Consider the following 13,297-nt stretch of genomic DNA (forward strand, 5'->3'; position numbering starts at 1 on the left):
TACTAAAGGTAGAGAATGACATGATCAGAACAATAAACATCACTCAGACAGATATAAAGGATGACATGGAGACTATGCTGTCAGTCATGCAATAAGCATTTATTAAGCACTTACTGTATACCAGGCACTGTACTAAGCACTGGGGATGCAAAGGGAGGCCAATCTCACAGTATAATGGGACAGAGGACTATGTACAAGGAAGTCAGGAATGGGATATATAGGACAGAATCACCTGAGGGCAAGCCTAGCATTAAGGGGGCTTGGGAGAGGCTTCTAGTGGGAAAGGTGGATTTAGTTGGGACTTGAAAGAAGGGGGGGAGGGGTGAAAGAGAGAGACAAAGAGGGAGGGGGAGAGAGAGAGAAAGAGGGAGGGGGAGAGAGAGAGATGGATGGATGATGTAAAAGGTTTCAGAGAGGTCAAAAAGGATGAGAAAAAGCCAATAGATACTAGCAATCACAAGCCCTTGATTGAGTGGATCAAAACAAAATGTGGCAAGTCTTCCAAGAGATAAGAGTATCAGATCATCCTTCTTATCTCCTGAAGAACCTGTATGTGGGCCAAGAAGCAACAGTTAGAACCAAACAGGGAACAACTGATTGAATTACAGTTTGAAAAAGAGTATGACAAGGCTGTGAATTGTCACCTTATTTATGTAACTTATATGCAGAGCTGGATGAATCCAAAGCTGGTAGAAACCTCAACAATCTCAGCTGTGCAGACTATACCATGGTGGTGGCAAAAAGTGAGGAGAAATTAAGAACCTCCTGATGAGGGTGAAAGAGGAGAGTGTAAAAATTGGCTTGAAGCTTAACATCGAAAAAACTAATCTTGGCAACTGGTCCTGATGGGGTACTGGCTCCAGGAGCCCGTTGAATCTTCCCACTTGATCTGGAGTTCCCCAGAGGCCAAAAGCCATCCATTATTGACATGAATGAATCTCTGTTACCCTTAACCTAGCCTGGCCCTCCAGTGTCTGTTACCTCCAGATTGTTTCTGGCTATTTCCCACCCTTGATCTAAGCACAATACCATTTTCTTGGTTGCTGGAGTCTCTGACCTCAGTTCCACCAAGATCCTCCCTAGACTCCTCCTCCAGACCCTTCCCAAACCCCTCCTCTAGACCACCCCTGGATCCCAATCACAATCTTTCTGTATATAAGATCCACCTTGCCTCCATGAAGTGGCAAAGGCTCAGTCTAGCTCAGATTCATTCTAGCTCAGACTCAGTCTCTGTCAGATTGTTCTGGCCCTCTTGTCAATACGAGGGGTCACAAATGCTCAGGCTCCTTAAGAGTCTACCCATTATGGAGAATCTTTAATAAACTTTGTTTTACTTTGGCTGAGAGAAAGTTTGAGTTCAATTCATTTGACAGGACCCGGAATGTCAGTATTTGGGGGTCTCAAGCACCCCTAAACCTCAAACCTCAACAGTCCCATCACTTCCTGGCAAATAGAGGGAGAAGGGATGGAAGTAATGTCCAATGTTACGTTCTTGGGCTCAAAGATCGCTGCAGATAGAGACTGCAGCCATGAAATTAGAAGATGCTTGCTCCTTGAGTGGAAAACTATGGCAAGTCTAGATAGCATACTAAAAAGCAGAGACATCACCTTGATGAAGTCAAAGCTGTGGTTTTTCTAGTAGCAATGTCTGGCTGTGAGAGTTGAACTATAAGGAAAGTTGGGTGCCACAGATTCAATGCCCTTGGACAGCAAGGGGATCCAATCAGTCAATACTTGACGAAAGTAATTCATGCAATTCACTGGAAGATCAAATACTGAAGCTTAAACACTTTGGCCACATAAAGAGAAGACAGGACTCACTGGAAAAGGTCCTGATGTTGGGAAATATCGAAGGCAAAAGGAAAAAGGAGATGATAGAGCATGAGATGGAGAGAGAGTGTCATGGAAGCCCTGAACATGAGCTTGGATAGACTCTGGGTCCATGGGGGCAGGAAGAGTGGGACATGACTGAGTCACAGAACAACAAAAATTACAAGATCTTTGGTAACTTTGGGCCATTTTGGTTGGATGATGCGGTCATCAGCCAGACTGTTAAGAAGGGAGAGGAGAGGAAGTTGGGACACTCCTGGAGGCAAGAAGTCCAGTTAGGAGGAACTATAATAGGGAGCTGGGAAATGAGAAGGGAATGAACAAGGCTGGAGCTAAGAAGGAGGAGGGGGCTACTGGACAAACTGGAGAGGTAGAAATCACCAGGACTGGATAATTAATTGGATGAGGGGAGTAAGGGAGATGAAATTTAACTGGTCAAAATGACTTCCAGCTTTTGATCCAGGTGTTGCCATCAACAGAAACAGAAAAACAAGGCACACAGGGAACAGGGTTGGGGAGCGATGGTGAGTTCAGGTTCGGACGAGCTAGTCTGTGTACAGTCCAGATGAGGATGATCAGCAAACAGCGGATCCTCAGCTCCGGGGGAGCTTGGGCAGGGAGATGAGTAATTACAGCAAGGATTTCTACAGTACTTTAGGTCTGCCAAGCACTTCACATGTTACTATGCTCGATTCTCACAGCCACTTTGTGAAGCAGGTGCTGTCATCCTCCTCCTTTTACAGATGAGAAAACCAAGACTGAGAGGTAAAGGGACCTGTGGAGGATCAGAGAGCAAGTGTCTGGAGCAGCATTAGAACTCAGGTCTTCCTGATTCCAGACCAGCATTCTCCCCATTGCACCAGCTGCCGAATAAGCCATAGCATTTTTGAGCTGGAAGATGACAAGCTGCCAATCTAGTCAATGCCACCTCTTCAGGTTGTTGGGGCGCTTCAGTCACGAGGTGGTTGGCCATAGTTCACACAAAAAGCACAAGACCCAAGCTAGGGCATGTGAGCACTTCCCACTACATATTCCCTGGAGAGGTCATACCTGAGGCTAGGAGACCAATGAGAGAAGGCCAAGGAGAGAACCTTGGGGGTGCCCATTTGTAAGGGGTTGGAGGAGGCCAAGGGGGAAGCAGAGGGGACAGTCTGAGAGTCTGGAGATTAAAGGACCGTGACTGTTTCAGAAATGTAGAGAAAAGAAGGAATAAAGGGGATTGGCCTCAGTGTCAGGGGTCCAGGAGATCAAAGGCAACCTTAAAACACCCAAAAGATTTAGCTCCATGATAAGAAAGTCCTTCAGAAGTTTGAGTGAGGTAGTGTCAACATTTCAGGAATGATGAGAAGGGAAGCTAGATTTCCTGGGGTTAAGACTGAGGTGTCCCAGGTGATTGGAGACTTTCTTTCACAGGAGTCTCTTTCCCTAATAAAATCACTGATCCTGTCCAAAGACAATGTAAAAAGCCCCGGGTGAAGGAGAAGAAGGATGGCAGAGAGCTGGCCTTGAACATGTCTGACCCTGGGCAAGTCGCTTCAATGGATCAATAACCAAACAACTAACATTTATCGGGCTCCAAGCACGAGTGATAGAAAAAGACTAAAGATAGACCCTGCCCTCACGAAGCTTACAGTCTAACAGGGGAGACAAAATGCAAAGGGATATGTACAGACAGGATAAATAAGAGATTGTTCATAGAGGGAGGACCCTGGAATTGAGAGGTTGGGGAAGCTTTCCTGTAGAAGGAGGGATTTTAGTTGGAATATAAGGAAGCTGGGGAGGTCAGTCTTTGGAGAGGACATTCCAGACCAGGGGTGGGGACCCACCTGCAGCCCTTTGACCGAATCCAGACTCCACAGAACAAATCCTTTTATTAAGGGGATTTGTTCTGTAAAGTTTGGATTTAGTCAAAGGGTCTCGTTTGAGGACCCAGAGGGCCACCCCAGCCTTGTTCTAGACATTAAGTGTAAATAAAATCTTTCTGAAGTTTGACAGGAAGGTAGTTTAAAGAAGTGCTCAGAACAAGGGGAGAGGTCCATGTATGTGTGCTCTGAAGGTGAGAAGAATTTCACTCTCACTCATTAAAGTTCCTGATTGCAAAATATGTCGGGTTAATCCTCGGAGGTTGCTATGATTTAATTTGTACAGGCCTAGAAGAGAAAATCACCTGTGCCAGCTCAGGCCAGTGTAGCCAAGGTTCAGTCCTTGGAGGGCCCCAAGGAAGGACAGGCATGCTGACATTCAGAGGCCTCCCTTTGCCCCAGCCCCTCATGGAAGCCATTTCTCAAACAGGAAGTGGGCCTAATTCTATGCTCTAGGCACCATAAATGCCTCATAATAATGGGGGGTGATGATAATTAGAAGAGTCCAGGGCTTCTCTGGCTTCTGAGTGGGTGGGAGAGGAATGCAGAAGACAGAGGAGCTGGAAGAAGGGAAACTAACTTAGGGAGCCCCCCTTCTTTCCAACTTCCAGTGGTCTGTTTCTGCCTCTCACCCCTCCAACTTATAGGTTCAACCCTGGCTGTGCTATAAAGATAGCACAGGCCTAGGCACTTTCGGAGGGCCCTCATTGCCATAAATAATAATATTTTTATTTGTACAACTTTACATATGTTAACTCCTTTGAACCCCACAAGAATCCCAGGAGGCAGGTCTATTTTTAGGTAAGGAAACTGAGGCTGAGAGGTTAAGGGACTTGCTCAGCAGCACACATCTAGTGTTTGAAGCTGGATTTGAATGCAGGTCTTTCGGATTCTGGTTTCTATCCACTGAACCACCTAGCTGCCTTAGATAATATAAGGGCTTTGGAGCTATGAAAAGTGTGAAGTCTGGGGGAACAGTACCTCTGAAACTTTTAGGGCTTTTGGTTTCGATCCTCTTTACTCCCCCCCAAACTGTCCCTGTTTAGAAAAACTGGAGGGGGTGGGGGTAGAAGGCCACAGCTAAATTAACTTTCTTAGGAGAGGGATGAGGAGCCCAGAGCAAAGAATGGGGTTGGGGTTGGATATTTCCATTGACAAGCACAGCTTTCCCCAGAACATCTCATTCTTACTTAGGAAAGTCCAGGCCTGGGGAGCCAGGCTGGGTTAATGTGTAAGCTGAGAAGCTCTTTGATGGGGGAGAGTAAACATCTCTGGGCTTTGGGGAAGGGGGAAAGACCAGGGCTAGGTCTGGGACCCGAGGCATTCGAGTGTGAACAGAGGCTTACAGGGAGGGCAAGCCTGGGCACTGCCCCTCTCTCCTCTGGGTGGTGCAAGGATGAGAGGCCCCGACCTCCTAGACTACTGGGGGGGCTAGATAGGCCCCAGAGCCAGAGCCTGGCCCTCTGCCCCATCCCCCTTCCATGGCTCGGTATGATCCAGCCTTTTAGACGGCCAAGAACACTGGTCTTGGAATCAGGACACTCGGGTTTGAATCCCAGCTCTGCCACCTGGGGCAAAGCCCTGGGCCTCTCTAAGCCTCAGAGTCTGCATCTGTAAAATGGGGATAATAGGGACACTAGCTTTGCTGGAGTGGGAAATTACGGACGCGGCTACTTTTTACAATCGAGGGAGCTGAGCATCCTGCAAAGCTTCTTTAACCGAGGCTTTTGGGGACACCTCGGGGGAGACCCGAGAGCTCCCATGCAAAGGGCAGGGCATTTGTGGGGCGCCAGGCACACAGCAGGCACTTGATAAATGCACCCCCGCACCCCATGAGCGGGCAGCACACCCCCCTCTCCTCCTCGCCGGCTGGGGCTGGACGTGGGGGCCGGGGGCTCCTCGGTGCAGCCACACTGACACCTAGCGGCTCTGGTCAGCAGCTGCTCCGGACATCTGGGTCCCAGGACACGTGTGGGGCAGGGGGAGGGAGGGGGCGGAGCGCCCCAAAGAGGAAGGGCGAACCGGAGCTGGCCCTGGGGTCCGACGGGGCGGGACGGAGCTCGGCAGGCCCGCGCCAGGCGAAGGTCACCCCAAGGGCCGGAGCGGCGGGGGAGGGGGCCGCCCCCGCTCCCGCCCCGGGCCGCAGGGCCGGGCCGCAGCGGGTGCGCCCGGCCCCTTCCTTCCCGGGAGGGGGGGCGGTGTCGGGCTGTAGGCGGGGAAGCCGGGCAGGAGGGAACCCGCCCCGGGACGCCCCGGGTTAATGAGGCTGGGGGAGGGCGTAAGGGGAGAGGGCGGAGGGAAGCCGGAAAGAATCCCCGGCTGTCCCCTCCGCCGCTCACAAGCTTCCCACTGCAGGCGACGGCAGCTCTCGCTCCCGCTACCGGACGCTCCGTCCCCAGGCGCCGGTAGCCACCCCCGGCCGAAGCGCGCGGCTCCGCGACTCCTGGAGCTCGGCAGGTGAGCCCTCCTGGACGGGGCGGGAGGCCGGCGCCCCTTCCCCGCGCCGGACCTTCTCGGGAAACTTGGAAAAGTTGTTTTCGGCGGGGGCCTGGGGCCGGGTCGACCCTCCGGGGCCCCCCCACCGCGGAGCAGAGGGCGGGGACTGCCCGGGGTGGGGGGTTGCGTGAGCCCCTGGCCCGGCGGGGGACGCGGGGAGGCGGGGGAGGAGGCGGTGCGGGTGGTGGGCGGATCGCCGGAGGGGGCGGGGGCTGGCGGGGGCGGGGCCAGCCCGGAGCTGGGCGGCCGCTGACAGCCCCAGAGGTTGCCCCGACAGCCGCGGCGCATCCGGAGCGGCGCCGGCCGAGGCGCCCCCGCGCCCACATGCCCATGCCCCTGCTCCCCGCGCTGCTGCTGCTGGGCACCACGCTGACCTTCCGGGCCGCGCTGCTGCTGCTCAGCCGCCTGCCCCTGCCGGCCCACGTGCGGGGCGATCCCCTGCGCACCTGGCGCTGGCACAACCTGCTGGTCTCCTTCGCCCACTCCATCGTGTCTGGCCTCTGGGCGCTGCTCTGGTGAGTGGGGAGGGGGCGCGGGACCCCCGGGGGCGGGCCGAGCCACCCGACCCCGGCTTTGGACCCCCAGCCAACTGAGAGCGGGGCGGGGGCGGGGGCGCTCTCACCTGGAAAACTGGAGGTACCTGGACGGCGGCCAGGCCCCGCCCTACGCCTGGCCACACCCAGTCCCTTCCTCCGCGGCCAATCAGGAGGGCCGGCCTCTCGGAACCCCACCACCACTCCCCCCCCCTCGTGGGGAGCCAGTGGAGTGATGCTCCCTCTCCCTCCTCCCCGTTGCCCACAGTGTCTGGCAGACCCCGGAGATGCTGGTGGAGCTGGAGACCGCCTCGTCCCCCTCCGGCTACCTGCTCGTCTGCTTCTCCACCGGTAGGTGCTGGCCAGGCTCCCCGAGGGCTGCGCATGCAGGGGGTCCCCAAGACCACTGGTCTGGCCCGCCGAGCCATAGCCTTTCTGGCTTTTTCTCTTCTCAAGGCTATTTCATCCACGACACCGTAGACATCGTGGTGAGCAAGCAGGCCCAGGCTTCCTGGGAATATTTGGTCCACCATGCTTTGGTGAGTGGGAGGCCCCGGGGTGGAGGCATGGTAGAAACCCCAGAGTCAGCTCTTCTTATCCCCCCTGGAGGGAGGGCTAGGATTCCATCTTCCCAGCCCCACGGCAGGAACAGACTGTTCCAGAAGCTAGAGCTACCCCAGGGTCCTTCCCCCGCCCCCATTCTTCCTTTTTCCCCAAGTAGGTCCAGCAGGTTGAGGGGCATAGAATACCCCCTACATAAAGCAAAAGATCAGTATCTGGGTGCTAAATAGAAGTCAGCTTTTTTCCATGCCTCATTGTTTGAGAAGGAACCTTTAGCCAAGGCCAAAACCTTGATCATTGCTAGGAACACCAGCCTTGTATGTAGGGAGTGGTTTTGCTCCCTTAAAAAGGTATGGGCAGTCGGTGGTGAGCATTCCCTGCATGTTCCCACATGTCTGCCTTGCCCTCTGTGGCTGTCTGACCGGGTCTACCAGCTTCCTCTGCCCTGAGAGATTAGGGTAGAAGGTAGTAGGTAAAAGGCTAACGTAGGCAAAGGCAGCATAACAAGGAGCTGGCTTGAGGATTGGGGTTCAAGCATACTGTGGGTCAGTCAGTGCTCTGCCAAATTTGGTTGGGCATAGGTCAGTCCCTATTACAAAGTGTGTGTGAAGCAAGGCTTTTTAAGTACAAAATAAATGGGATTGCCAGTTGTCTTGAAAGTATACCTGCCACTGCAGTGGAATGACTCGAGGTAGGGGATTCTCTTTAGGTCAGTGCTTGGCTCCCAAGGGCTGACTGACCCAGACCTCCTGTTACCATCCTCTCTTCTAGGCCATTGCTGCCTTTGTCTCGGGCATCTTTAAGGGCACCTTTGTGGCAGGTGGGGTCATGACCCTATTTGTGGAAGTCAGCAACATCTTCCTTACGATGAGGATGATGATGAAGCTTAGCGACAATCAGGAGTGCCTTTTGTACCGAATCAATAAGTACATCAACCTGGTCATGTACTTCTTCTTCCGCCTGGCCCCCCAGGCCTACCTCACCAGCTTCTTCCTGCGCTACCTGGGCCAGAGGACGGAGGGTGGCTTCCTGCTGAGTATCCTGTTGATGGTGGATTTGATGATTCTCATCTACTTCTCCCGCCTCCTTCGCTCCGACTTCTGCCCAGAGAGAGCTTCCCTTCGGCACAAGGACAAGTTTCTGACGGAATAGGGCCCGTCCCTTGGTAGCCTGGGGAAGACTATGTAACCCACAGCGGGCTAACGACACCTACAGGAGCAGATTTCACTGCCCTATTACCATCAACTTATCCAACCTCCTGCGTGGAAGCCAGAGGTCATACTTTCTTCCTTGGGAACATAAAGGAACAGTTTAACCTTGCACCTAACAGGGGTCTTGATTTCCCTTTCCCACATTCCTAGAGATGGGCTAAGCTGAAGCCCATAGGATGTCGAGGGGCTGCCCCTGAGGGTAGACTTCTCTAGTTAGGTCCATGGGAAGCTAAAGGTGTAAGGAGGGCAAAGAACCACCAGGCCCTTCAAGCCTCCCCCTTGCTCTAGGCCCAGGATTCCTTTTGTTTTTTCCTTCCCCCAATGTTACCCTCCAGGGAATAAACAATTGTCAGCCACTGAGAGGGTACTGTTTAAGCAACCACAGCACCAAGGCTTAAGCTGTGAGAAGTATGATTCTGTGTAGGCCCTTCACTGCGTAGGATAAGGAAATGGTCCAGGGAGGCTGGAAGGCCAGTTAGCCACCTATGGCTAACCTGAGGTAAACAACATAGAGCTCTCCTGGACCCCTGTTCCCATCCTGGGCAACCTCCCCACTCCACCCCCAATCCTCCATGAGAGATGGCAAACATGAATATTCTGGAAAACTTTATTTTTATTGTAGGTGGAATGGGGACACAGCAAGTTAGATGATTCCAATCTGAAAAGCAAAAGGCAATAGCATTAATTACCAAGAACCCAGGAGGTCGGGGTAGCCAGGTAGCACAGTAAGAACACCGGCTCCAATGTTGGGATGACCTAGGGATCGAATCTGGGCTCAGACACTTAGCACCCACCCAGAAACACCTGGCTGTGTAACCTTGAGCAAGTTACTTAACCCCAATTGCTTAAAAAAAACAAACAAACCAACCAGGAGGTCGAGATGTAAACCCTCCCAGCCAAGCAGCCCTGATGACAAGTTAGCTAGGAAGACTAGACAGGCCAGGCTGCTCTCACCCAAGGACAACCCAACACTGCAGCCTCGGTGGTCACTGGCACTTTGTGGGATGGGGCGCATCAGCCAATCCAAAGTCATCACAGAGGCTCAGGCTTTGGTCACTCTGACTCATCACCTGCACCCAAGGAGGCAGTCAGCTCTGAGGAGGCTACCTTCAATACTCACTTTGTTGGCAACATCTAAAGCATCATAGTCTGGAGCAAGACGGACATAGGCCTTCTTCTCTCCATCGGGCCTAGGACAGAAAGTGACCTTAGCACAGACTGTAGGGCCCCTCCCAGCTTCCTGCCCCTCTTTATGTCTGCTTCATGCATCAGTGGTTCCTTTGTTAGCATCATTTTCCTCTGTAAAATGATTATTTTCCATCATTTGCATGAACAGGCTCCAAAAGACAAGGTCTCAAAGTGAGATTAATAGTAACCTCTGTCCATAGCTCTAGCTTCCAGTTGGATCATTCGTTTCCCTTTCCCTTTTTCACCTGAGAATTCTGTCACTGTTCCACTGAACATTTATTATGCACAATACTGAAATCCCAAGTGTCAAGCACAGGTTAGGACAAAAGGAAAAGGCAGTAGGATCTCACCACCAGTCAAGCCTTCTTATATTAGACTACAGGCTGCTCCTTCCCTCACCAAGTCTCTCTCTTAATCTTACTGTCACAGGATGAGCCTACCCATTTTCCCCCTTGGTATCCAAGGGCACCAGGTTCCCTGAACATGGGGGAGCCCTGGCTCACCGGATCAGTGTGTTGACCTTGGCCACGTCAATGTCATACAGCTTCTTTACGGCCTGCTTGATCTGATGCTTGTTGGCCTTGACGTCCACAATGAATACCAGGGTGTTGTTGTCCTCAATCTTCTTCATAGCAGACTCGGTGGTCAAGGGAAACTTAATGATGGCATAGTGATCGAGCCTGGGGAAGGAAAAGAGAAGGCATATCACAAGGCCCCTCATGCTAGAAGAACTAAGGACACCTTTAATCAACTTAACAAAACTTTTTTATTTTGAAATAAAAATGTTCCTCCAAACACTATTTTCTTTTCCTCATGGATAAAATGATCCAAAGTCTCACCTGAGGTAGCCTGAGCCTTCTTACTAGTAAGGCTGCAGGGAAAGCAGGGTGCATCAGACACTGAGACTGCCAATCACTTTACTCAGACTTTGGTCGCTATGGGCATCATCATCTGCACCCAGAAAGCTGGAGAGCTTATCCTGAGAAGGATTAAGTCCTATTGGGAGGTTCCTTTCCTTTCACATTCATTCAACAAGCACTTACTATGGATGAGGTACTGGGACACAAAGGCAAGTGGAGACGTTCTCTCCATTCCCATAGCCTGACTGGTTCTAGTGACCAAAACCCCAGTGAATTAAGTTAAATCACTCCACTCCTCTACCTATAGCTCCAACTACCCCTACACTAATTCTCCCAGGGGAGGCCTCTTACTAGTCAGAATTCTAGTGCAGAAATTATTTCTAAGTAGTTTTCTGCTCCTGTTAGAATTGTTATAAGTGCCACCCTGATTATCAAGCAGTATTCATCACAAACACCTTTCCACAAAGGACCAGCCCACTGGGGAACTCAAAAGGAGGGGGGGGGGGCTCTGGACACATCTGCCCAGTAGCTACAACTCCTCCCAGGAGACCAGAGTGATGAAGTCCTACTTGTTTCTGCGAGGGGCACTCTTCCGAGGGTATTTGGGCTGCCTTCGAAGTCTCAGTGTCTTGGGTCGCCGGAAGGTGGGGGATGTTCGGATCTTCTTCTTTTTGTGGCTATGGACACCCTTCAGCACTGCCTTCTTGGCCTTCAAGGCCTTGGACTTGGCTTCTGTCTTGGGGGGTACAACAGCTTGGGGACACAGAGAGAAAAGGCCATCAGTCACTGAGATTCTCCAGGCCAACAAGGGGCTGGCTCCCAACCACCCCAGTGCCATCAGTGGTTCCTTTGACAACATCATCAATGTCAGGAAAATCTGGGTATCCATCATTGGCACGAGGCTAATGGCCCTTTAAGGTGAAACCCTCGGGGTTTGGGGGAAGAATCAAGGGCTCTAAAATCGGGGGCAGCCCCAGGAGATTCTGTTCTGCCCGGCCCCTGTTATGGGGCCTGGCCCTCCGTGTGCTCAGAGAAGCCCATTTCCTAAGGCCTAAAGGGCTGTGTTCAATCGCGGCTGGCTTCCTTTGTGGCCTCGTGGGCTTTACTTTATTCGTTAAAAATCTCGTTCTTCGTGCTTCACCCAACAGCCCGTGTGTCATAAAACGTTTACTGAACGCCCACTAAGTGAGGAGAGGTGGCAAGGGAGCACCGGGGGAGCCCTGAATGCAAACCCAGCCTCGGACACTCCCCGGCTGGGTGACCCTGGGCAAGTCACCGAACCCTGGCTGCCTCAGTGCCCTCATCTGTAAAACGAGTAAGGGAAGGAAAAGCAGACCCCGCGGACGGCGCACGGGCTCGGGCACTAACAACGTGCCAGGGGCCTCGGAGAAGATAAGGGCGGACCCCGGCACCGAGAAAGGGCCTTTGGTCCGATGCGCGGGGCCCGGGGCTCGCCCACGTCGCTCAGAGGGTCTGGAATCGAATTCGGCGCTCTGCTCTGCCCGCCAATCCACTGGGGAAAGGGCGCCCGCGAGAAGCTGGGCAGGAGGGGTGAGGGGGAGCCGGAGAACGCGCTTCCTCGAGCGGGCAGGGCCGCAAGCCCCCGGATGCTGGGGCAGGAGCCAGCCGGGATGAGCCAGGCCTGGCCCACGTGGTCCGCCTGAGGGCGGCTCGGTCCCGGGTCCCGCAGCAGCAGCAGGACCAGGGCGCGTGCGGCCACAGCTCCCCCGGCTCCCGCCGGGCCCCCCTAGTCGTCACGTTCGCCGCCGCCCCGGCCTCTCTCTCCCCTGGTCAGGGCTGCGGACCTACCTTCCTTCTTCGCCTTCGGCGCCATGTTGGGGGAAAGGGTCTTCCGCTTTGCTTCTCACGAGCTTATAGAGCTAACGCTCGCTCAAACCTCGCGAGGCTTCAAGGCATCCGAAGAGGACTGTGGGAAAAAGTCCGAGACCAAGGGGAGTAGGAGTATGACCGAGGCGGAGGGGGAGGAGGGGGGAAAACGACGCGCGGTCTTTCGGGATTAGTAGTTTAAATTTTACCTCAGTACCGGAAGGAGGAGCGCCGAATTGAGCATGCGCCAATCCATCCCGAGGCTTCATGGGAAATGTAGTTTCTTGAAGACACGTGGTTGTTTGGCAGTTAGGTGCTGTCTCGAGCTCAGTTCTGAGTTACTTTGCTTATCAGCTTCATCAAGGCTCGCGGGGTAGAAGGGGGGGAGATTGTGGGCATACGGTGTGGGGGTGGGGTGGGTGGGAAGGGATCTGAGCCTAGCTGAGGGTAGAGACTCTTCTTGTTAAACTGCCCTGCAGGATCAGGTAGTCAATCGACAAACATTTATTCAGTTTGTATCCTGTCCCAGGTATTGTAGATACCAAGAAAAATAAAGCAGCTCCTGAGGGACCTCACAGGTTATCTAGTTGGATACCCCTCACCTTTTATGGTTGAGGAGCACAGTCAGAGTGACTCTCCCAAAGTTACCCAGGAACGGTGACTCTAGCACTGCCCTGTCTCTCATTTATGTGCTTTATACTTGATAGCCGTTTAAAAAAATGTTGAGTTGAACGGAATGACAGGTAAAGAATGCAAAGGGAGAGTAGAGAGGGCCTGGAAAGTGGCAGAGATTGTAGACGCAGCTAGATGGGCCAGACGTAGAGAACTAGGGGCAGAAATGCGGAGATTAGGGGGTCCAAGGGGAAAGAAAGACCTTTTTATTTTCAGCCGATCCCGTTTCAGTTTACAAATGAAGAGACTTAGACCCA

At 53.0% G+C, this 13,297-nt stretch overlaps 2 protein-coding genes and 4 non-coding genes across 7 annotated transcripts; 1 reads left to right on the top strand and 5 right to left on the bottom strand.

The window, feature by feature from the left end:
• The first annotated feature begins 5,937 nt into the window (after positions 1-5,937).
• TLCD1 (TLC domain containing 1) lies at positions 5,938-8,850 on the top strand. 2 transcript variants are annotated; one of them, XM_069089820.1, is made up of 5 exons: positions 5,938-6,149; positions 6,466-6,703; positions 6,990-7,072; positions 7,178-7,260; positions 8,054-8,211. In XM_069089820.1, exons 1-5 carry the CDS (start codon positions 5,953-5,955, stop codon positions 8,083-8,085), a joined length of 633 nt encoding a protein of 210 aa, XP_068945921.1. In that variant the 5' UTR covers positions 5,938-5,952; the 3' UTR covers positions 8,086-8,211. The 2 variants fall into 2 exon arrangements, with proteins under 2 accessions (XP_068945921.1, XP_068945919.1); XM_069089818.1 differs by lacking the exon at positions 5,938-6,149 and having other exon boundaries at positions 6,494-6,703; positions 8,054-8,850.
• Positions 8,851-9,099: 249 nt separating this feature from the next.
• On the bottom strand, positions 9,100-12,476 carry RPL23A (ribosomal protein L23a). Its single transcript, XM_069089822.1, has 5 exons — positions 12,351-12,476; positions 11,111-11,294; positions 10,185-10,361; positions 9,614-9,683; positions 9,100-9,151 (listed from the first exon to the last, which is right to left on the bottom strand). The coding sequence occupies exons 1-5, from the start codon at positions 12,373-12,375 to the stop codon at positions 9,137-9,139; spliced, it is 471 nt and encodes a 156-aa protein (XP_068945923.1). The 5' UTR covers positions 12,376-12,476; the 3' UTR covers positions 9,100-9,136.
• LOC138162965 (small nucleolar RNA Z17) lies at positions 9,502-9,570 on the bottom strand. The gene has a single exon (XR_011168763.1). It is a non-coding gene; the product is annotated as a small nucleolar RNA Z17 (small nucleolar RNA).
• LOC138162962 (small nucleolar RNA SNORD42) lies at positions 9,757-9,823 on the bottom strand. Its single transcript, XR_011168760.1, has one exon. It is a non-coding gene; the product is annotated as a small nucleolar RNA SNORD42 (small nucleolar RNA).
• Positions 10,568-10,639, bottom strand: LOC138162964 (small nucleolar RNA Z17). Its single transcript, XR_011168762.1, has one exon. It is a non-coding gene; the product is annotated as a small nucleolar RNA Z17 (small nucleolar RNA).
• LOC138162963 (small nucleolar RNA SNORD42) lies at positions 11,373-11,439 on the bottom strand. The gene has a single exon (XR_011168761.1). It is a non-coding gene; the product is annotated as a small nucleolar RNA SNORD42 (small nucleolar RNA).
• Positions 12,477-13,297: the final 821 nt, after the last annotated feature.

Source organism: Petaurus breviceps, unplaced genomic scaffold (genome assembly GCF_028583685.1).
Source record: "Petaurus breviceps papuanus isolate PSGF00001 unplaced genomic scaffold, PetGlider_PUasm1.0 186, whole genome shotgun sequence".
Classification (NCBI taxonomy): domain Eukaryota; kingdom Metazoa; phylum Chordata; class Mammalia; order Diprotodontia; family Petauridae; genus Petaurus; species Petaurus breviceps.

What these genes read in the sequence shown, in the direction of transcription:
- RPL23A (XM_069089822.1), bottom strand. Translation starts at nt 12,375, where the DNA reads ATGGCGCCGAAGGCGAAGAAGGAAG. An exon ending in GCCGAAGGCGAAGAAGGAAG is followed by an intron (nt 11,295 to 12,350) that starts GTAGGTCCGCAG and finishes TGTGTCCCCAAG; the next exon opens with CTGTTGTACCCCCCAAGACA. An exon ending in AAGGTCAACACACTGATCCG is followed by an intron (nt 9,684 to 10,184) that starts GTGAGCCAGGGC and finishes TTTCTGTCCTAG; the next exon opens with GCCCGATGGAGAGAAGAAGG.
- TLCD1 (XM_069089818.1), top strand. Translation starts at nt 6,513, where the DNA reads ATGCCCATGCCCCTGCTCCCCGCGCTGCTGCTGCTGGGCACCACGCTG. An exon ending in GCTCGTCTGCTTCTCCACCG is followed by an intron (nt 7,073 to 7,177) that starts GTAGGTGCTGGC and finishes TCTCTTCTCAAG; the next exon opens with GCTATTTCATCCACGACACC. An exon ending in ATTTGGTCCACCATGCTTTG is followed by an intron (nt 7,261 to 8,053) that starts GTGAGTGGGAGG and finishes CCTCTCTTCTAG; the next exon opens with GCCATTGCTGCCTTTGTCTC.